This window comes from Argiope bruennichi, chromosome 11 (assembly GCF_947563725.1).
Source record: "Argiope bruennichi chromosome 11, qqArgBrue1.1, whole genome shotgun sequence".
Lineage (NCBI taxonomy): Eukaryota > Metazoa > Arthropoda > Arachnida > Araneae > Araneidae > Argiope > Argiope bruennichi.
In genome coordinates, this window is record NC_079161.1 from 39,318,063 (window position 1) to 39,342,281 (window position 24,219).

At 33.8% G+C, this 24,219-nt stretch overlaps 1 protein-coding gene across 6 annotated transcripts in view; it reads left to right on the plus strand.

Moving 5' to 3' along the window:
* Nucleotides 1-24,219, plus strand: part of LOC129957345 (beta-1,3-galactosyltransferase 1-like) — a 104,410-nt gene that overhangs the window by 71,843 nt on the left and 8,348 nt on the right. For 3 of the 6 annotated variants that reach the window (XM_056069630.1, XM_056069624.1, XM_056069625.1), the window contains one exon: nt 10,929-11,169. In XM_056069630.1, coding sequence (XP_055925605.1) covers nt 10,957-11,169 — 213 coding nt within the window. In that variant the 5' untranslated portion in view covers nt 10,929-10,956. The remainder of the gene's footprint in view (nt 1-10,928; nt 11,170-24,219) is intronic. The other 3 variants (XM_056069627.1, XM_056069626.1, XM_056069628.1) reach the window with 1 other exon arrangement.

Here is a 24,219-nt window from a genome sequence, read left to right on the forward strand (position 1 = left end):
TGTTAGGACCGGGAGAAGAATCGTGGACAATGGCAAGGCACGATTGGAACTCTAAAAACGTAAAATCGCTGTTGTAGGGCAGGTTAGTCTGAGAATTAAAATTTAGTTTTTGCTTTTCTGCTTTCTCTTTGTATCTCAAAAACGCAGGAGAATAATTTTTACTGCTGGACGTGTGAGCTAATGTTGAAGCTATGGAATTTGCAATATCTTTTGTGGATGATATGGTATTTCCATAATCAATTAAAATTGAAACATTATTAGAATGAGAAGCACCTGAAGCTTTTTTAACTTTATTCCACAAATGATGGCTAGATATTGTTGAAGTGATACCAGAAACGAATTTTTGCCAAGAAATTCTTCTACTACGTCGTTGGATTTTTCTGGATTCTGCTCTAGATTTTTAAAATTTATAAAATTTTCAGTAGAGGGATACCGGCGAAAAATATTCCATGCCTTTTTTTGTTTTTTATATGCTTGTTGGCAATTAGCATCCCACCATGGTTTGTTTTGCTTCCTACGAACTCCAGATTTCTTTGGAATAGTGTTATCTGCTGCCTCAATTATAATACTGACAATATGTTTCAGAGCATCATCAATAGTGGAAGATTTAACTATTTCTGAATTGGTATTAGCCAGAGAGGTGACTTTTTGCCAGTTTGCTGCATTTAAAACATATTTGGATGGTCGGAAAGAACTAGCTGCATTGTGCCTACTGTCGGTCAAAATTAAAGGAAAATGGTCGCTATTATAAAGATCATTGTCAACAGTTAAACTGAAAAACGGCAATAAAGAAGGAGAGCAAACAGCGAGATCAACAGAATGAAAAGTTCTTGTTGGTAAATGAAAATGCGTTTTTTCGTCAGAATTTAAAATGCATAAATTATGATCTGCAAGAAATTGTTCGATTTGCTGACCACGCGAATTTGATTCAGAGCTTCCCCAAAAAGGACTATGACCATTAAGATCTCCCAAAATAATGAATGGAGGAGGTAATTGGCAAAACAAGTTATTTAGATCCGTTTGACTGATTTGTTGTTTAGGTGGCAAATAGAGGCTACAGACAGTTATTAAATTTTTCATCTGAATTCGTACAGCTACAGCTTGCAAATTAGTGTTCAGATTTACTTGCATTGAGGGAGTATCTCTTGCGACAAGAATTGATACGCCCCCAGAAAATCGGTTTTGAATATTGTGCTTGCTGAAATTTTTGTAGTGCCGTATGTTCTGCTTGTCAGTTTTAAGGTAGGTTTCCTGGAGTGCAATGCAGGCAGGATGGTATTTGTTTATAATGTCTCTCAATTCTGAAGATTTATTCATGTACCCTCGGCAGTTCCAAGAGACGAATGTAGACATAAAGATTAAAAAAGAGAAAGGGAAAAAAAGAGATTGCCTTCAGTAAAAAGAAAAGATGAAGTTGAGAGAACATCAACCTTTAGACTTTTTAAAAAATTTTGATTTAAAATAGTGAGATGAAATATTAGTGGGATCAGAATCCACTCTGTCCTCATCCATACCACTTATGCTGTCATCAGATGGATGAATTTTAAAATGTTCTTCCTTTTCTTCAATTTTATTTGTTTCTTTTGCTTTGGGTGTCTTTTTTTCTTTCAGCATTTTTTCCTCCATCAAAACTTTTTTCCGTTTTGGCTTTTTGAGAGAAGAGGAAGTTTCTTCCCAAGATTTTTTTATTTCCAGAAGGGCAAAGTAGTCAGTTTTTTTTATAGTTATGGTGTCAGGATCTGCTGTGCGGATTGCATGAGTATTCGTTTCTATATTTTTTAATGGTTGGTTTTGTGAATTGCGTGGTTCTGAAGTTGGAACGGCTGAATTTAATGCTGATGAATATGAGAAATTTCTTTTCGGTGTTCTTTCGCTTACTATTTTGCGTGCTTCTGTAAATGAAATACCTTTTGTTATTTTTATGGTTTGAATTTCTTTCTCTTGCTTGCAGCATGGGCAGGAACGGAAGTAAGATGGATGATCGCCTTGACAGTTATAACATTTTTGTGTGGTAGATGTACAGTTTTTACTATTGTGGTCCGGGAGGGAGCATCGAGCGCAAATTTCTTTATCTCCCCTGCAAGCTGTAATAGAATGACCAAATTTTTGGCATTTAAAGCAGTTGAGTGGTTCTGGAATGTATGGTTTAACTGGGCAATTAATATAAACTATTTTGACAGATTTCGGTAGAACTGGAGTATTGAATGTAAGAATTAAATGTTTAGTCGGAAGATTTTGATTATTTTTTTTAATTGTAATCCTGCCAACTGCTATTACTTTTTGGTCTTTTAGATTATCTAAAAGGTCCTCTTCAAGATCTCTCTGGAATTCTTTTTCAGATATGACACCTCTGGAATAGTTAAGGAAACAGTGGGCAGAAACAGTGACATCGATGTCCCCTATATTTTTTAAATTTGTAATATTTTGTGACTGTTGGTTGTTTTTTACTTCAATAAGCAGGCTTCCATTATTTAACTTTTTGATATTTTGAACTTCTCCGACAACGCCTAGTGCAGATTTATGTATTAAAATCGGTGAAACAAATTTTAAAGATGACTTTTCAGAATTAACAACAAAAAATTTTATAAAAGCATTACAGTGTTGAAGAACATTAGTACCCATGCGATAAGAATTCGGGCCCGACGGCATCGCCCACCACGGAGCCCAACAAGGGATGGCAGCCACCGGCTCTGGCCATCTCCAGCCTCGGCACTTGCCATAATGCTAGCCGGAACCTATACGCTAGGAGTCACCCCCGGGGACAGTGACCACCCTTAAAGCCAAACCCAAGGAGTGACCCCTTCGCTTGATCCCCTTAAGCAGCCCAGTTAAATGCCTGGGATACCGGCCTATTAATACACCGGAGACCGAAATGTACCACCCGTCTAATGGGTCACCACGCACGGCCAACACGTGGGGTTTTTGGCTGTCCATGAGAAGCAAGAAGCAAACAGAGCGGCGACAGCTTCTCATGGAGAGCTCCCTCGCTTGCCGTCGAGGGAAGGAAAAAATTAAGCAGAAAGCAGAAGACGTAGGGGAGTTTGAACATGAAGGGAGTAAAGATCCCTGGGTACCTCGGGGTTGGGACACCCGTACTCACCTATAGTAGGTGAGCCCCTGAGGGGGGTATTGTTTGAAATTTATACTTATAATAAAGCCCAATGTGTGTGTATGTGTGTGTTGGCTCTCTACAGGCCAGGTCATTTGACATACAGCTACCAAATTTGGTACATGTATACCTTAGAGGTCAGGAATGTGCACCTGGGGTCGCTTATTTTGAAATTTTAGTTACAATTTTAATTATTAATTAAAAACTAACTTTCCGGCCAAAAAATCTTCCATTTTCCCCACCGCCAACTTTTCCGCCAAAATAATCTTCCATTTTCCCCACCGCCAAATGAGTAAGGCTTCAGTTTTTTTTTCTCCCAACAGTAATGAGGCTAGGGTTAATATTTTTCGGCGGATCATTTCAAACGATTCTGTTTATTTTCTTAATGTTTTATGCATTTAAAATTAAACATTGTTAATTAATCCATGTTTCAGATTCATTCTGAAGTACTTTTGAATTAAAATAACACAGAATAAAGGAAATTAAAAATGTATAATCTGCATAGCGTTACCCCAACTGGCGTAGAAAAATTCACGCATTTGCGTTACGGTAACGTTGCGTTACGGCGAAGAAAATTCACGCATGCGCATTGTCTTCTGATTGTTGGCATGACAACCATTATCAACGGATGATTTAAATTATTTTTAGGTTAGTTGCATGCTTTTGTAAGTAAACTGTATTTATGTTAGTTATATATTTTTTGTATATATTTATAGTTTTAAGTACATCGTTTTTTAAGTAGTTTTTTTAAACCTGTTTTAGACCGATTATTTTAAACGATTCATTTTATTTTCTTAGTGTTTGATGCATTTAAAATTAAAGATTGTTCATTAATCGATCTGTTCATGATGAATCTGAGAAAATTTTGTTGACAAATTCTTGAGATATTACATAAATTAAGAAAGATATTCTTTAGTGCCCATAAAGTTTAAACGCTCAGTGACTTTTCAGCAATCATATTACAAAAAAATAGAATATAGAAATAATAGAAAAAAATAGTTTCAGTAAAAAATATTATTATATTAATCGCAGATTAATCATTTACACTTTAATTTAAAGCATAAATTCTACGAGGGGTAACAGAAAATTAGAGAGATACATATCACGTTATGACTGAAGGCCTTTATAATATTATGAGTGAATTATATGACTATCAAAATTTGAAGTTTTAAAATATTTTGCTGAAGAATCTATTAAAGTTGGAATTGCATAAAATATTTAATTATTAAAATGTTAGCGAACATTAAGATTGGCGAACCGGCTGGTCGCCAAAGGCGGCTAGTATTTAATAAAATTATTATAACATCACAGTAAGTATTTATATAGCGCTTATTGCTTTTGTTATTTCTGAATCGTTTTTGTTCTTTCAAAATGCCCATACGTTATGTCTAAGTGACAAAAGGGAGAAAAGTAAAGCTTTAATTAATATCAAATTAATATCGAATCGATTCAAAACAATATTATTTGTTAATTCTGCTTTTATACACACCATTTATAGCAACACTAATGAATAACTTCCGGGTTAGTTTACCTTTTTCGAGTAATGAAAATTTTTTGTCCCTTGGTTAGCAATTGTCTAAATATCTAAGCAATACACATGTTAACCCTCCCTGCATTGCTTTTTAAAAAATAATAATGAGGCGTTCAACTATATCAGATGAAGAAAAAACGCGAAGACAGACCGAGCGAGAATCTGATAATTTGAAAAGAAAAGCTGATCGTGAAGTTGGCGGTGGAACGTGAAAAATCGATTCAATATTTAGATATCTGAGTATAAGCAATGAATGTTCTCATTGTGGGACTTGGAGTTGTGAGTCGGAAGTAGACCAATCGGAAATGTATGTTCTCATTATGGTACTATTAAGCTACCAGCACTGAATGAATCGCCAGTGAAATTTAAAAACTTATTAACTATAACTGACAAACATCGGGTACAGTATCAGACAACATTGGAATTGGTGAGCGAAAACAAACAAGGGGCTAAGTTCATATAAATAAAAACAAATCTTGACTGCCATTTTCAGGTACAGAAAATTTCGATTGCTCTCCTATCACCTTCGAATCATAAGGTATAAATCATTAATCATTAACCATAAGGTATAAATTCCTAATCATTTACCATAAGGTATAGATCATTAATCATTAACCATAAGGTATAAATCATTAATCATTAGCCATAAGGTATAAATCATTAATCATTAACCATAAGGTATAAATCATTAATCATTAACCATAAGGTATAAATTCCTAATCATTTACCATAAGGTATAAATTATTAATAATTAACTATAAGGTATAAATCATTAACCATTAACCATAAGGTATAGATCATTAACCATAAGGTATAAATCATTAATCATTAACCATAAGTTATAAATTATTAATCATTAACCATAAGGTATGGATCATTACTCATTAACCATAAGGTATAAATTATTAATCATTAATCATGAGATAAAATCATTAATCATAAGCCATAAGGTAAAATCATTAATCATTAACCATAAGGTATAAATTATTAGGTATACTATAAATTATACCTTCTGGTACAAGTCATAACATACCTAGGCTATGTCATAAAAAAATGTAACGAATTAGTTGAAACGTAAAATATACTTGTATCCTATAGTTTTATTAATTATTTCTAACTGCTGTGACAAACATCCCATTGAACAGTAAAAAAGAAAATACAACCAGTTTTTAATTTTGATTTAGTTAACTACCACATTACGTTGGGCTAATTTCGTGGTTACGAATCTAGCGGTGCTCGTCAAGAGAAATCAACCCTCAAGAGCATGATTAGCCTTCAACTTAAGCCCATGAAGTTATTTAAAAAACATTACAGTTTATAGTTGCTGGATCAATGAGGGTTTTATAAACCAAAATTGTAAATTTCCGTCGAATTTGGGTGAAATACATAGAAGCATAATCAATCAATCCGTTTGTTTGTGTGCAATAAACTGAAGAAGAAAGATACCAAAATATTTTGAATTAACGGAATGAGGAATTGAATGGAATATGAATTTAAGTGAGATTTGGAAATAAATTTTATCAACATATTCAAATAACTATTGATTTTATAACATTTTGGACTGATTTTTGATCAGCTTGTATCTCCAAATGCGATATTTAACGCCTCTACTGATTACCATAATTTACAAATGCAGTACACTCCCGAGTATCCGACCTTATGTAGCCGAAGGGCAGGTGGGATAACAAAAAAAAAAAAAAAAAAAAAAAAAAATGCCGGATAGGCCGGAGTTCCTTGAACTCATTTCTTTGCCCACCAATACCAAGAGACAAAGTATTTATACCAAAAATTTGTCTTCTAGTATTGGTGGTTTCCTGGTATGTATTCTCTTACTTCTTATTGAGTACTAAGACCTCCTTTTATCTCAATGTGAACGCAGCTATAACGCATCGAGTTAAAACAGAAGTTTTTATACTGATAGTTTATATATGTTTATACACTGCACTGTACGTTTCAAGAATGTATTAGAGAAAAAGTAAATTAAAGAATATGAACTATTCACATTTTAACATAAATTCTATAATACCAAACTTAAAAGCAGAAAGCGTAAACAAAACATTAACATGAATCGTAAGCCTAATTCTAAAAAAAAATAACTCAAACTGGTTTTATTTCTCACTGATAAATGATTATACAGATGCGAAAAGGTAACCCTAAGATAAGAATCAAAATTTTCAATTTTTAGTTTTTGAAAAACTAGGCTGTATAGTCGCGAACTGGATACTCGAGATATATTAGCAATTTCAGCTCTTGGAATTTTGTCATATCACTTCCTCTTTCGATTCTCGATTTTATCTTGTACTGCTGGATTGCTCTCAAGTACGGTAACGACGTTGTTTTGTTAGATCTTGTATGAAGTTTATGTAGAGAAAATATTGTAATCTTTAAAAAGTTTGATGTCGAGTATTTAAAATTTTTCCAGTTCATACTTAAAAAAATTAATAAATAAACATCTGATAAGAAGCATACGATGTTCCGTTAAAAGTTAAAAATAGTTCTCTTCTCTCTAACAGTGATTCATCGATTGCATTACTTTGACTCATCAACTGAAATCTAATATTCGCCATGTTCTATGAGAATACTGTGGTGTTAGTGCAGCTGCTTCTTGAGTATTTTGGCGGTTGGGAATTCTTCATCTGCATCTAAGATAAAGGACTCTTCTAAGGGGAATTTTTTTTAAACCGAAAATCAATCGATTAATGAATAAAAATAAAAAGTGAGCCTGTAGACCAGTAGCAAGATATTTTGTCCTATTGAAAAGCGTTATTTATTTTATCGTTTGCAAGTCTGCAAATTCAGAAATTTTTATCAAAACAATGCGAGATTGGAAGCAAAAATACAAAAGCAAATATTAAAAACTAAATATTTTTGAAATGCAAATTTACTTCTTTTTTGGTTTTAAGTTTATATTATGAAAGCAAATTCTACAATTAAAATGGATGATGTAGCATATCAAGAGAAATAAATTAAAAAAAAATTGAAAAAGTTCCTAAAACTAAAGGAAATATTTGTATGATATAAAATTGACTTTGTTGGGAAAAATATTTTTAAAGTTTAAACATATGGTAAGCACATACATCTCTTTTTTCGAACAAAAAAATTAAAAATAAACGACAATACGATTATTAAAATGTTAAATCTACAGCAAACAATAAAGCAAGATTGTTTATCACGTTATATGAGAACTAATCAAGGTTTTTTTTTCCTCCAAGAATATGAATTATTTATTTTAAACGAATTCATATTACACGGAAACAGATTATGCGACAGTCCATTGTCATTAATTTTGAAAGTATATCGTATTTCTTCTTATTTTTTTTTTATATTTTTGTACAAGAACTATAAAAAGATAAATTATTTTAATTATTGGAACAATGAACGTTATTATTAAAAGTTATAAAAAGGTATATTTAAAAAAAAACCCGTCAAAGTTCAGGAAAATATCACACGATAACTAAATTATTATATTTGGAAGATCAAATAATATTTATTTTTAAATATTGATATCCTTAGTATCTTTGAAAAAATTACCAATTCTTTTGAATTTTAAAATGGTATAAAAACCTTTTTGGGGCAATAATATTTTTATGGGAAAACTTCAAAATTTCTTTTAAATTCAAAATTGAAATTTCAAAAGAAAATCGCCTTAAAAGGCACTTTCTCACTCACCAAAGTGTATATGTGCTAGGTGGAATTTGTTCTATGTCAAACGGTTTTTATAGACCACCAACACATATACACATCATCCTATAATAAGTAAAGATAATGAAAAATATTTTTCTATGTAATCAAACTGAATGCACCAGTTTATAGAAAAAGTAATAAAGGTAATAGTAAATTATAAATTAGGTTTTTTTATCATGTCTTCTGTTACTTTGGTAATTAAATTTTCCACTCTTTTTTAATTAAAATTTCTTTTCTGTTCTTTTTTTTTATAATTAATTTTAGTATTTTTAAAATTATAGATCAACGAATGAAACCTTTCATGAGCTTTTGTTTATCGGCTTGTGTTATATTTACAACTGTAGAATCTCATGATCAGTTTTGTATCAGTTATGCTTGTTTATTTTGTATCGGTTTGTGTATCCCAACCGTCATGGCCAAAAATCCAAGAGTTTTGAATTTGTAGAGATATGAGTGCCGTATGACAAAAAAAAAAAAAAAAAAATCACAGCCCAAGCGATTGATAAATTTTAGTAGAACTTCGATTCCATGTAAGTGTTGTTGTTTCTAATGGCACTTGTCATAGGCAAGCCTGCTGGCTTTAGATCTTAACCAAGTGATCTTAAACCAAGGGTACGTCTCTTGTTTTTGCAGTAGCGCCATCTGAGGCCAAGGTTACGACTTAGCTACACACACGTCACAATCCTTTTTATGGGGTGGACTTCATTCATGCATTTCATTCACTCAACCACAGAACTTAATTTAGACCTGAATCAGAGAACGATCACCCCTGATTCAGTACCCTTAGTGGTATTACTTTCGACATAAAGGACTTTGTGACTACGACAGATTTATATCAGCCACCACACACACAGAGAGTCTTCGACTGGCGAGGTTCGAACCCGCAACCCAATGTACGCGAATCCAACGCCCTACCAACCAGGCTATCCCTTCCCCATGCAAGTGTAACTATCTAGAAGCGAAAATGAAATGAAAAAAAAGGGGGGGGTTACTCAGTTCTATACTAATAATGAATTGCGATATGTGTGGCTAAAATGTAGAAAATATTCTTTTATCTTGAATGTGGGGATCACAACAAAAGCTGCAAAATCGAAAGGATCTGAAAGCTAAACGATAAAAAGAAATCCTCATCCGATGAATACCACAAGGGAAGAATTTCTAAATATTTATTTAAATTAAAGTATGGCACTAAGGTTATTAAAATTCCAGTTTACTTAGAGAATTTATATCTGTCCCATGCTTTTAAATTTTCCGCCGTGGTTTCCAGATATTTGATCATAAAATTTATTTTCATCGGTTTAGTACACTATTTAATACACAAAGCATGTTTAAAAAAACCTTTTGACTTTCTCTTATACGTACTACAGAGAAAGTACAGTAATCTTCAAAAGATTTAAAATCGAGATTTTGAAAAATCTCCACGTTGCAAATCTGAGTTTGAAAATTACATTTTGGAAAAATGTCGGTTCGTCCATCTTTCTGTCTGTGACAAAGATAACGCAACATTGCTTTGAGCTGCAAGGTTTGAAATTCGATATGCGATCTTTATATCAAATTTGCAGATGTCTATCACATTTTGATTAAAATCTCAACAGAAGAAATCCGTCTGTCCGGCAATTTGAATATGAGTTAACACGATAATTAACAAACGAAGAGAGCTAGACAGATAAAATGTGGTACACAGATTTGACATCTATAGTGTAGACACTTGTCAAATTTTGAGCCAAATCCAACTACGTTCTGACTGTCAGTCTGTATTTTCAGAAACATGTAAGCACGATAGTTCAAAAACGCAATGACTTAAATATTGTTACAAACCTGTAATTTTGCTTCCCAGCACGACTAGCGTCATCGTAAGAAAAACCGTTGTAAGATCTGTCCTGTGCTCAGAGCTTGGCGACCATTTGGCGACTTGACGATGAATTTGGTGACTTTTGCGACAAAATGGATAATACTGGAAAGTTCGAGAATTTTCACGATCCATCCAGTAGAAACTGAGATACACACATATATTTCTGGAAGATTCTAGCCCCGCCTCCCGGAACTATAAAAGACATGCACTTTGAAGCTGCGGTGAAGTCGTGTGTGAGAGTAAAAGGAAAAGAGGTTACAGGAATTAGAGGATTAGACAGGAAGCAAACTGCTGAACTGGCGATTAAATGCGTTGAATTATTACGATTGATTGGCGGTATTTGTAGAAAAGTTTTGTAACAATATATAAAATTTGGTATGGAATTTTGTGACTACAGGTGGAATTTTTTGTCAAATCTTTGTTTCAATCAATTGACAAAAATGCGTCTAAAACTCAAATTCGATTTGCGGATGCTATTAACGCGTAGGAGGGATTAATCGCCAAGGATGACACGATAGATTCAGAGAAAACGCTAAATTTAGGTCCTAAGGTTAATATCTCGTAGCTATTGTACGCCAATAACATGTAAGGCGTTTTCATTTATGAAAGTGTATACAAGAAACTTTTGGGGAAACCACCCCCGCAGGTTTTGTTTTTAATATTTTTAAAACATTTTATTATATATATCTGTGTGTTGTTTTATATATATATTATAAAACTTTTTAATGCTGATTTTTTTATTTCTTTTTCAGCAGTTTTGACTGACTGGCATTCTAAAATATGCCAACCCAACGTCAAATTTTTCATTCTCTTCTGATGTTCTCCTTTTTCCTGGGATTTTTTTACATTATCCGAATGCGCGCCTTGCAAGATTCTTCACAAATGCTGCCTCAATTTCTGCCCAATGCGTCCAGGTTCCGCCCTTCCAGAGTCTGCGCCCCTATCGCTACTATCCTCGTCAACTCTGCGCCTCGCCACGTTCATAGAAGACAGGTAGTTTCTGCATGCAGTACGGAATGTGTAGAGGCTGGATTTCTGCTTGCATCTGCTCGTGCATTCTTTGGAAATAAAATTTCTTTTAGTTAGTTTAAGGTAGCCAGAAATATTGTTGCATGTCTTGTATATAGAGGAGTTATTTATACAAATAGCTGTCTTTTCTTTAGCACTGTACCAATGCTAACACGCCAATATTTGGCTACAATGTTTGCCTATTAATTGTGCACGTTGTCGCCAATATTTGGTTACAATATTTGTCTAATAATTATGCACGTTGTCGCCAATATTTGGTTACAATTTTTGTCTATTAATTATGCACGTTGTCGCCAATATTTGAAAACAATGTAGTTCTTTGCAACAGCTGATACCAGTGTATAAGCTTGGCGACAATTAATTGACATAACCGCATTGCTAATGCGCCAAGGTTTGACACCAATATTTTGCTATTATTTATGGCTAATGCCTATACTACGTTGTCGGCAAATAGTGGTGACAGATGGATTCGGTATTTTAGTTTAATGCTAATACTAATTTTACTATTTCTAATAATTAATATGTCTTCAGTGGCGTATTATGAAATAGCGAAAACGCAGCCAGGCAAATTTTGTTTTATGCGACAAATTTGTATTATTTTATCAAATTGGACTTGTGTAATTTCCAGAAATTTCTACGTCGCAATTCGTCAGAGCCAAGCTATACTTATAAATTATAGCCAAAGGTATTCAAATTGAGAGCAATAGATAGGACAAATAGATTGTGACTGATGAACACGTAATATAGCTAGCTGGATTGCAATAAATAATAAAAGTGTATTAAAATTTTAGAACACATTATTCTAAAATGTTTAAAAACTAAATAAAAACTTTTTTTGTTTTGTAACAATTCTGGATATAAAAATCCTAGACACTTGAACTACCGATAAAAATAGCTTCAATGAATAGCGAATTTAATCACATGTATAAACATGTTTTGATTTTTAATTTATATTTAGAAGCTTTCCTTAAATTTTTCGATTTTCTTTACATAGTGTTGCTTTTAGTTTTCACGACTGTAAAATTTTATTTCGGTATTCAAATTTTATAACAAAACTTTTTACCTATTAATACTATAATAATAGTATACTTTTAAAGCAACTTTTTCAATTTTCCAATCTTTGACTTTAATATATTTTATAAATTGTTCTTATAAATATTAAGGAATATCGTGTTCTGTTCTTTTTCGCGTCTCGTATGGAACTAAAATTTAATTTTAAATAATTCATTAACTATGATTAAATTCTAAAAACAAGTGTGTTTATATTTTCATGAAAAACAAACAGTAGAAAATTTTAGAAGACTAGTACATCGGAGAGTGAGAAACAGAAATTTAGGCATTCGAAAGACGTACTATATAAAAGCACATTCTTTTTCCCTTTTCACGTGTTTTTTAGAATATAAGATATTTAACATTGAATAGACATTTATTTAATTAATTCAAGGGTTAGTTATATAATTTGTTTCAAGGGATAGTTAACAAAGCATAGATACTATCTCGTTCTTTTGCAACAACAACAACTTTTAACTATAAACTTTAAGACAGAAAAATAAGGCGATAATGTTCTTACACCTCGATATGTCTACAGAAGACAGATAGTTTTTGCATGAAGTATGAAATGCTCTGACTTTTGTTTATGCTGTTATTGCGTGCACTGAAAATAAAGTTACTTGTATGAAATAACTCTTCTTTCAAAATGATGTCTAGCTTTTTTATGCATCAAAATTAGTTCCTTTCTACGTACTTACTTATTTTATTATTGTGTTTTCCTATCATAAAACAAATATTTATTAATTCTCAATATTTCATTATTTTTACTTAAATGCACTATTAACCCATTTGTGAGTGTGTACCATATTAATGTTAATTCATATGCATTTAAATATATGTAACCATCCTTTTTATTTCATTAAGTATGCAAATAATGGATGAAGTTTTATTCTTGAAATTATGTTTCATATTGTATGAAAATTTAAATAAAATGGTTAGACAGTTTTATGTTTAGTCACCAAAATTGTATTATTTGGGGATGATTTCAATTCTGTCAATTTTTTAATTACAAATTAATGCCGGGTTTTTTTTTTATTTCTTGATGACGTCTAATGTTGCAGTCTTCTGGATTATTGACACGATTTGTTGCATTTGAGGAGAAATTGGGCATTAATCTTAAGTCTTACAATAAGATATTAAATTATTTTAAAATTGCAATCTGGTAATCAAATTGCGATACTTTTCAACTAGCATGCTATCAATTGTCGCCAAATACTGGCGACAACTTTAGTGCCATATTTCAGCTTGGCATTGACTAACGAAAAATTAGAAGTACGAGCCGTGCTAATGAAAAATTATCAGATTTCTCTTTAAATTATTCTGATCTTTTAAACTTTTTCATTCCTTTGGTGGCGAACATATTTTTATTGCAAAAGTGGGATTAAAATGTGAAACATTTAGGATATCTTTTCACAGTCAAAATTTATATCAATATTAATAGTTATCTGTAAATTGGGGCCATTATTTTATTTTCCATTAGATGAAGTTGTTTTCAATGAATTTTATTTCAAAAATATATTATCGAATGAGGCAGTTTACTTTCTTAGTATTAAAAGTCAGGATTGAAATCTAGTATAGGGTACACTTTCACTTCGCCAAAAATGCCAAGTCATCAATCAAGATCGCTGATTGGATAAACAGTGCTGTAAAACAGTTATTGCCAATCTTTGGCGACTCGGTATTGTTGGCATCCTTGATGAGGTGAAGGGGCACCCTAAACTAAATTTCAACCAAAGTCAAGATATGTTGTTTTCATCCATTCCCGTATGACTTCGATTGATCGAGTTTTAGATCCTGTATATTAATTTCATGTTCAACGAAATTATAATTTTCTATCTATTAATTTTTTTTTTTATTTCACTGTTTATTTGATTTAGTTAAATGTGAATTTCGCATTTAAAATTTACTTTTTGTTTCAAAATGTATTATTGAATGAAACAATTATATAAAAAAACCCCAAAATGTATTATTTCTATATTTATCCTGTCTATTGATTTACTGTCTTTATACTTGATTGGTTGTGCAAATGATTTCATTTGATTAAACGCATGTTTCCCATTCTGTTTATTTCATTTGTATTAATTCGACGATGATTACTTAATATTTTGTTATTATGTCTTTCTCAGTCAATGCGAATGTGATAAAAGTTTCATATTTATAGAAAGTATTTAATAAAATAAAAAAAAATCCCATTTTGCTATTGATTTCTTCGTTCAGCGTCTGCTTTTTCAAATTATCAGTTATTAATTAATATTTATTAATAAACTATTCAAAAAATTGCATTTCATTGAGTAATTAATTTCAACTATCAGTTATTATTTACCAATTATTAATTCCAATTACTATCTATTATTTATTATGAATTCCAGTTATAATTTTTAATTCGTATTCATTAATATCAATTTTCAAAAACCTTCACTTTATTAAATACTAGCCGCCTTTAGCGACCAGCCGGTTCGCCAATCTTAATGCTCGTTAAAATTTTAATAATTAAATATTTTATGTAATTCCTACTTTAATAGCTTCTTCATCAAATATTTTAAAGCTTCAAATTTTGATAGTCATGTAATTCACTCATAATAATATAAAGTCCTTCAGCCATAACATAATATGTATCTCTCTAATTTTCTGTTAGTTCCGGTAGAATTTATGCTTAAAATTAAAATGGAAATGATTAAACTGCAATTAATATAATAATATTTTTTACTGAAACAAAGCATTTTTTTTAATAATATGATTACTGATAATAGAGTCACTGAGCGTTTAAACTTTATGGGCACTAAAGAATATCTTTCTTAAGTTATGTAATATCTCAAGAATTTGTCAACAAAATTTTCTCAGATTCATCATGAACAGATCGATTTATTAACAATGTTTAATTTTAAATGCATCAAACTTTAAGAAAATAAAATGAATCGTTTAAAATAATCGGTTGAAAACAGGTTTAAAAAACTACTTAAAAAACGATGTACTTTAAACTATAAGCATATACAAAAAATATATAACTAACATAAATACAATTTACTTACAAAAGCATGCAACTAACCTAAAAATAATTTAAATCATCCGTTGATAACGGTTGTCATGGCAACAATCAGAATGCGCATGCGTGAATTTTCTTCACCAGCTCCGGTAACGCAAATGCGTTAATTTTTCTACGCCAGTTGGGGTAACGCTATGCAGATTATACATTTTTAATTTCCTTTATTCTGTGTTATTTTAATTCAAAAGTACATCAGAATGAATCTGAAACATGGATTAATTAACAATGTTTAATTTTAAATGCATAAAACATTAAGAAAATAAACAGAATCGTTTGAGATAATCCGCCGAAAAACGTTAACCCTAGCCTCATTTCTGTTGGGAGAAAAAAACCGAAGCCTTGCTCTTTTGGCGGTGGGGGAAATGGAAGAATTTTTTGGCGGAAAAGATGGCGTTGGAGAAAATGGAAGATTTTTTTGGCGGGAAAGTTAGTTTTTAATTAATAATTAAAATTCTAATTAAAATTTCAAAAAAAGGGACCCCAGGTGCACATTCCCGACTTCTAAGGTATACATGTACCAAATTTGATAGCTGTATGTCAAATGACCTTGCCTGTAGAGCGCCAACACACACACACACACACACATTGAGCTTTATTATAAGTATAGATGAAATTATTTCCTAAAAATCTAATGTATAACTGACACAGTGCAAACTTCTCTTATATTATCATTCTCTATACGAGAGATACTTTGGAATGGATCTCGTCATTTACGTTCTTCATCAGAGGATGAGGATGGCACCTAAGCCGGAAACCCCTTCTCCACATCTCAGCTATTGCACGATCTTTGGACCTCGACAGATTAAGCGTGCTTAGTTTAGTTAATTATACATGGTGTCTTGTGCCTTTTAAGCCCTTTAAATTCAAAACAGCATCTCGTTTAGTCAAGAGAAGTAACGTTTATCAATAGTAAAGTCACTATGGTAAATTTATGAAGGTTATAGTGCCCCTAGCGGTGGAATAAACAAGTTTCAAAAATACTTTAACAAATAAAGGGCATAGATCAAAAACATTAAAATATTTTATGCTATATCAAAATTCCATGGAGATTTTTATTAAATTGGCAAGGATATTTGCCATTATTTTGCGATATTTGAGATTAGAAACATTCTAAACAAAAGTAAAGAAAACTTCAAGTTCAAACTTCAAAAACTAATTGTAATGGAACATATATAGCCCCTTGTAAAGGATCTCTCAATTTCTCCAAGTCAAATGTGCTGTTATTAAAGAAAGAAAAAATTCGCTTCCCTCTTTAATAACAATGAACAAAAACCTGAAACTACAGTTGTTAAAGATAAAGTCCAAGAGATGGCGCCACAAAACAACACTCACTCTACCGAGTGTGATTAACAATAAAGAGTTGTCCGATTCCTTCAATTTCATAATGGAAATTAAGAAAACTCGAATAAATTCTTAATATCAAGAAAGTTCTTGAAAAGGAATGCAACAAACTTAAGACATTGAAGTAGAATTTGTTTCAGCTCCATTTTATGTTTAGTTTCCCTCCTTTTTTTTTTTTTTTTTTGTAATTCAAAAGTTAGAAGATAGATGAATCAGATATTAATGATTTAATAGAGCTATGGAATCATGGGAATTGTCCCCTTATCTTTTTGAATGAGCTCTAATAATTACACTCAAATAAAGCTCAACTACACTATCAACCAATAAGTATTTGGACACTGTAGCGATTGTTCTAATTCTCTCGGAGAAAGCGCGCCAAAATGTGATGTGCGTTTCGTCTCCATTAATCATAAAATGGCCTTGAACGCGCAGCATGACTCGGTCTTCCCGCCTTTGGGGAGCGCGGAGGAATACAACTACAGAGCTCCGAAGGACAGAGTGTTCGATGTTGTTGTGTGTCGAATAAAGATATATTTTTGATATAAAAATGAAGAGTGGTTGCTTCCAAACCCTTACATGGAGTCAAACCATGACAAATAACATTATGAATTTATCAATCCTCCTCAGTGATGGCACGAAATTCAGAACTGTCTGACTTTGAGAAAGGCGCAATTGTCGGATATCGTAGAATTGACCAATCCTTTAGAGACATGTCTAGTGATTTAAACATTCCAAAATCGACAGTGGCTTTTGGGATTAGAGAGTGGAAAGTGAGTGGTGATTGTCGGAGTGTGCTTCGAACCGGCAGACCTACGAAACTAAGACATAGAGACCGACGAGTGCTGCCCAAAGAAATTCGGAAAAACCGCATCAGACCAATGGTCCACATACTCCAACAGCTCCAATATGCATCCGGAACTGTTGTTTCAATAAATACCATCCACAAGGAAGCACAATTGCTTTATTTCCATGGGCGTGCTGTCGCCCGTAAGCCTTTGATTACAAAATCCAATCGCGCTGCTCGGTTGAGGTGGTACAAGGCACGCCAAAATTGGACCATAAATGAGTGGAAACAGGTTCTCTGGAGTAATGAATCAAGGTTCAATATCTACCAGTCGGATGGGAGAATCTGGGTTTAGCGTATGCATGGAGAACGCCTTATGCTAGAATACATTGTGCCTAGTCTAGCGGTGGTAGAATTATGGTCTAGGGAAGTTTTTCTTGGTATGGACAGGGACCCTTGATCCCAATTGATGGTAAGCTCAACGCCGATACCTACTATTTTGGTCAACTGCGCAGTTCCTACAATTTGGCAATTTTACGGGTTCGATCATTGTCATTTCCAGGATGACAATGCCACTTGCCATATTGCGAGATCCAACGTGAATGAGTATGATGACTATGGGGGGGGGACGCACCGGTCTGTCCAGTGTACAGACTTGAATCCTATCGAAAACCTCTGGGGCGGCTTGGATCGCCGAATTAAGGGGTATAACAACAGTCCAAAATCGATGAACGAATATACATGCCTTCTCCAAGCCGAGTGGAAGAAAATACCACTGTCCATCATCCAAACACTTGTAGAAAGCATGGTCCGGAGGGTTAAGGCTGTAATTCCCTCAGGTGGAGGTTCTACCAACAATTGAATATGAATAAATTGTGTTCATCCCTCTTATCACAGCTGCACAATTATTTATTGGTAGATAGTATAGATCTGTATCATGCTAATTTCGAAGCTAAGTTATGGAATAGAGATACAGGTGTTTTCGCCAGGGTTGTTCTTGCTAATGTCACACCGCTGAGCAATTCCGATAAGATTTTCGAATTGATGATAGAATACTGACTGCTATCATCCATTAGCTTGGCGTCGTGTGGAGCGACTGTGAATTCTAGGTCTTAAAACAACTCTCAAGTATTACTACGATTGAAGATAGTCTTCTAAGCATCAAACGGTAACCGTTCAGAAGAATTCAGCGTTTATTCACTCGGTGTTAAAGAATATGACGGATGGAGAAAACAATAGGGCCATCAAAATATCCACTAATGCTACGATCCTCTCAACTTTGATTAGAATTTTTGCGACAATCGAACCTTTGGCTCAAAATTCGATAGGTGTCTAAATTATAGATGTTAATTCTGCGTACCAAATTTTATCTATCTGGATCTCTTCGTCAGACAGATCCTCTTGATAGATTTTGTTCAGAATCTATAGAAATCGATCAGTTTGGTGTAGAGATTGTACACCAAATTTAATCCGTCTAACATAGAATGGTTTTGAGTTATCTTTGTCGCAGACAGACCGACATTTTTCAAAAATGTGTTTTTCGAACTTTGGGAGATCTAAAGCGTGGTGATTCATCAAAATCAAGAGTTCAAATTTTTTGGCAATTATTATATATATTTTTTTATATTAAGTTTACGAGAAAGTAAAAACCAAAAAAATAAAACAAGAATATCGAGAATTTAAAAGCGAATGGACTGAATCCTATAGAGTATTTGCAAATTGAGCAACATTCCCTATTTATTTAATATTTCGACAAAACTTTTCTAATGATCCTCAAATGTACAAAGCATAGCACTTGCCATGGGTAAGCCCATTGTTACGAAGACAGCGATTTTAAGCCGGTGGGGGAGCGTCACTTGTTTTTATAGTAGCGCCATCTAGGTCCAAGAGAACGATTTAGCTACACAAACGTCACAACCCTTTTCACGGGCGGACTTCATTCACGCATTATATTCACTCATCCACAGATCGTAATTTAGACCTGAATCAGAGAACGATCACCCCTGATCCAGTATCCCCAGTGACATTACTCTCGACAAGTCAACCATCTAACTCTCCGACCCGCCCTAAGGCACACGGATTTAAACCATAGAACTGAATGACCGGACCGCCGCAACAGCAATTGGCGGGAACTGTGGTTGAGTCCTAAGGGCCGCCACCGGCCACGTTACAACCCTCCCCGAAGGAAGTACGTCCCGTCATCGATGGGGGGAGCCAGATCCCCCACCTATTAGTGTACCCTCCAGGGTGGCGAGATCCAACCACCATGCCGGAAGCATCTCATCCTCATTTCGAGGTGCCCCCCCCCGAGGGTCCATTACTCTCGACATGGAAGACTTTGTGACCAAGACTGATTTATACGCGCGTCAGCCACCAAGCACGCGGGGAATCTTTGGTCAGTGGGGTTCGAACTCGCAACCTAAGGTACACGAGTCCAACTCTCTACTAACCAGGCTATCCCGGCCTTCAAAAGCATTTTTTCACTTTCTCGTATATGAAGAATGCGAAGTGAAAATATTGTAATGGTTCAAAAATTTAAACTCCAGATTTTGATAAAATTCCATCTTTCAGACCTCCTTGAGTTTGAAAAACACATTTTTGGAACTATGTCCTGTCTCTCTATGAACATCGTAATTCATATAATCACACGGATGAAATTTGTTATACATTCTATATACAAAATTTGAATTACATTAAATTTTAAATATAATCCATTCAGAACAAGTCTATCTGCCGGCTTCTGAATAAAAGTTAACATGATAATTGCAAAACGAAGAGAGCTAGATAGATGAAATTTAGTACACAGATTTGGCATCTTAAATGCTGATCTCTATCCAATTTTGAATCAAATAGGTCAAGAGGTTGACTGTTTGTCGATCTGTACGTTTGTATTTATATGTTGTTGTTTATAATGGCACTTGCCATGCACAAGCTCACTGACGAAGTCAGCGATTTTAAGCCAAGGGAGCGTCCCTTGTTTTTAGTAGCGCCAACTAGGGCCAAGAGTACGTCTTAGCTACTCACACATCTCATTCGCTTGCACAACCCCTTTTTACAGGGGGGGGGCACATTCACACATCTCACAGATAGAACGGAGGAAGAACAACCATGCCCGTACCGGGACTCGAACCCAGGACACCCAGAACACGGGGAAGAAGCGCTACCCCTATGCCAGGACGCCGGCTTGTATTTATATAAATGTGATAATTAGAAAACGCAATAAATTATACGAATAAAATTTTGGTATGTGTTTTTGAGACTACAACTGCAGTTCTGTGTCAAATTTTAATTTCAGTCGATTAGGAAAAAAGGTGTCCAATGCCCGTTTAGTCTTTTGATTCTTTTGTATTACAGCATTCAGGCGATTGATCGCCAAATAGGCTCCAGTGTAACAATTATTCGCCAAGACTTCTATTTTCTTAATTATACTACGAAACACGCAATTCTCAAATGCAGGACTCAAAAATAAACATCTGAGTACTCATGGCGTTTACGACCTTTCCCAAGTTCCGCCCCATCCACCATGTGAGAAAGTTTCGGAGTGACCACTCCTGTTATTTAAAATAAGCCTGCAGTATTTGTAAAGAAATACCATTGGGAAAAGCGAAGGATATAGAAGAGAAGAGAAAACCATCCAGTTCTTTGAAGAACTGATGCAATCTCAAAATGAATACAACCCTGTAATAATACAACTACTCAAAATTCCATTGCATTCCAAATCAGTGGGAGCGGTCCCTCAATTCTTTCTCGCACACTCTTTAATAAAGGTGTTATTCTATAGCATTGGCGTACCCTAGATACGAAATATTTACACTCGGCGTGAATATAACATTTTTACTGAATCGATCGTGTTGTGGCGCTTTGGCGATGCTCGAGGATAGAACCTGGGACCTTGTGGTTCGCAACCCAGTTACATGACCACGATACAAAAGCAACTGCTCGTGCAGCGTAGCTGTTAACTGGCTTATAAGCTTTCACCACAGACTCTCCCTCCAGTGAGTCGAACGATATGGCTGTTGAGTGGTGATGTATTAGCTGTTGATTCGTCATGGCGAGCGTGTGTGGTTGCTGCGTCAAGTGAGTGTAACGACTTCGGTTGCGGGTAGATGGCGCCACAACAGCTGTACGAATATTGAAGGTTCATCGTCACTAATGTAGTGGATTGAATTAAGCGAGGATAGAACCTAGGACCTTGTGGTTCGCAGCCCAGTAACATGATCACAATACAAAAGCAATTGCTCGTGTAGCGTAGCTGTTAACTGGCTTATAAGCTTTGACCACAGTGTCATCCTTGGAGAGTTTTCGGCGATTTATCCCTGTCATGCAGTCAACAATATCCCAAAATCGAATTTGTGTTTCAGGCGGGTTCTTCCCAACCGACTGAAATCAAAATTTGAAACAAAATTGCACTTGTAGTCCCGCGTTCACATACAAAATTTGATATATTTAAGTTATTGCATTTTTGAGTTATCGCGTTTAAATCTTTCTGAAAATACATACCGGCAGATGGTCAATCTCTTGTTGGATTTGTTTCAAAATTTGATAGTTGCCTACAATATTGATATTAAATTTGTGTACCGAATTTCATCCATAGAACTCACTTCACTTTTTAATTATCGTATGAATGTGTTCTCGATCAGTTGAACAGATGAATTTCCTCAAAACAGATTTTACTCAACATTTGTTATATATCTAAAGATTTTATGTTAAGTCCACATGCCAGATTTCAACCTTCCAGCACAAAGCGTTTTTGAGTTGTCACAGACAGACAGACATTTTCCAAAAAAAACGTTTTCGAACCTACAGATGTCTGAAACGTGGGGATCCTCAAAATCTCGTGTTCAAATTTTTTGACGATTACAGTACTTTCTCTATATTACGTATACGAGAAAATAAAAACAGTGAAAATGGGAAACCCCTTTTTTCGAACGAGGATTTTGTGGAGTCCTCTTTTATAAAAATACCTGAAAATCTTTTCTACGTTAAAAAAATAATCTTTTCCACTTTTAAAAAAGAAAAAAGCCATTGTCCATTAAGAGTGCAAGAGAGAGAACTGTTCGCATGGCGGAAATATTGTGATATTTATAAAAGGCCAGATCCTTGCGTGAAATCTAAATAGTTGCGGCTTTTGTTACGGAAAAAGTATTTTTATCGATATGGGTGGGGTAAGGAAGTGGACAGTGATAGAATGCTGGCCTCTTTAGCATATTTGTTATCTGCCTACCGTCCCGCCACATACTCTTATCTTTTAACGAACCTGCATCTTTAAACAACCTGTACAAAGTTATACAAAAAAAAAATTCGTATAAAAGAAACGTGTATGAGTAAAAATGGTAATTTGTATACAAGTTTGTGTAAAATCCCCCCCCCTTTTTTTTCAATTTCTTTATGCGAAGTTATGAAAAGGAAAAATTTTGCATGAAAAAAACTGATAAGCGAGTTTGTGTAAGATCTATGTGACGAAATAAATTATGACCTGGACTAGCGCACCAAGGCTCACTAATAAGCTATTCGCTGCCCACAGGCAAGGCCGCATTATTGAATAGGAAAAATAGGCAAGTGTCAAAGGACTTCACAACTGTAGGAGGACCCGATTCTCGGAAATTGTTTTGAAATTCCATCAAAGTTATTTAATTTTGTGTTTTCATTTAATTTTAAACACCATGCAATCAAATTTATTCAAATTAAAATCAGGTATTGTTTCAGTTTGGGAATATTATTCTGAAAACATTTTTTAATTAATTACTATTTGCAAGTTTTACATCCTGTTATTTAATATTTCCAAGAAATACGCTGCTTTATAATTTTAAAAGTTTCTGCTCTTATATTTAAATATTATTTAAATTGTATTAAAAAGGGCTTTGCCTCTTTTTTTTTTTTTTGCTATTTTGCATAAACTTTATTTTAAATTGAAATTTTTCATTTTCTTAAATCGAGTATCCTGAAAGCCGATCTGAAATAAAATCGCTTCCTGTTTCCATCTGTCAAAACTTGCTATTTAAAATAACTTATATAAAAATTAAATTAAAATAAAGAATATTTTAATTTTGAAAATTATTTAAGAGAAAAGATGTTTCTAAAAGTACATTGCCTCTACGAGGCTTAACCAGTCTTACCCTCAAGTTGGAAATTATTGATGATTAAAAGCTGTTTCAACCCAATATTGACGAAAGCAGGTTTCAAAAATTAACTATTTTGTCGATAGAGTATGACAGTATATTAAAACTTGATTGCAATGGATAATAATCGTTGTTTGCTTCGCTCGAAACCAAGGAAAAGAACACAAAATAATGAAATATATTCCAGAGTATCAGGCCTAATGTGACAGAAGGGAAGGTCGGATAACAAAAAAGCCGGATAGGTTGGAATTCTATGAATTAATTTCTTTGCTCACCAATACCAGAAGACAAAGTTTTTATACAAAAACTCACTGATGTAATATGTATTGTTTCACGTCTTATTGAGTACTAATTTTCCCATTCTTCTGAAGCCACATATAATGTGATCGTGGCCGCGGCCCAATGAATAATAGAAGTTGCCAGTAAGATGGTGAGTTAAAATAGAAGACTATACTTTTAGCTTATACTGTGGTTTCAAGAATTTATTACATAAAAAATAAGCTAAAGGATATAAATTATGCCCATTTTAGCATAAATTCTGTAATCTTCACTGTGGTATACTTAACAAAGCATTAAGCACACCCGAAGAACAACATACGAATACTATACATACTGTGTAGTTCTAATCAGAAACAACGGCAGCACTTGATGTCCGTTACATTCTGACGAAAAAAGGA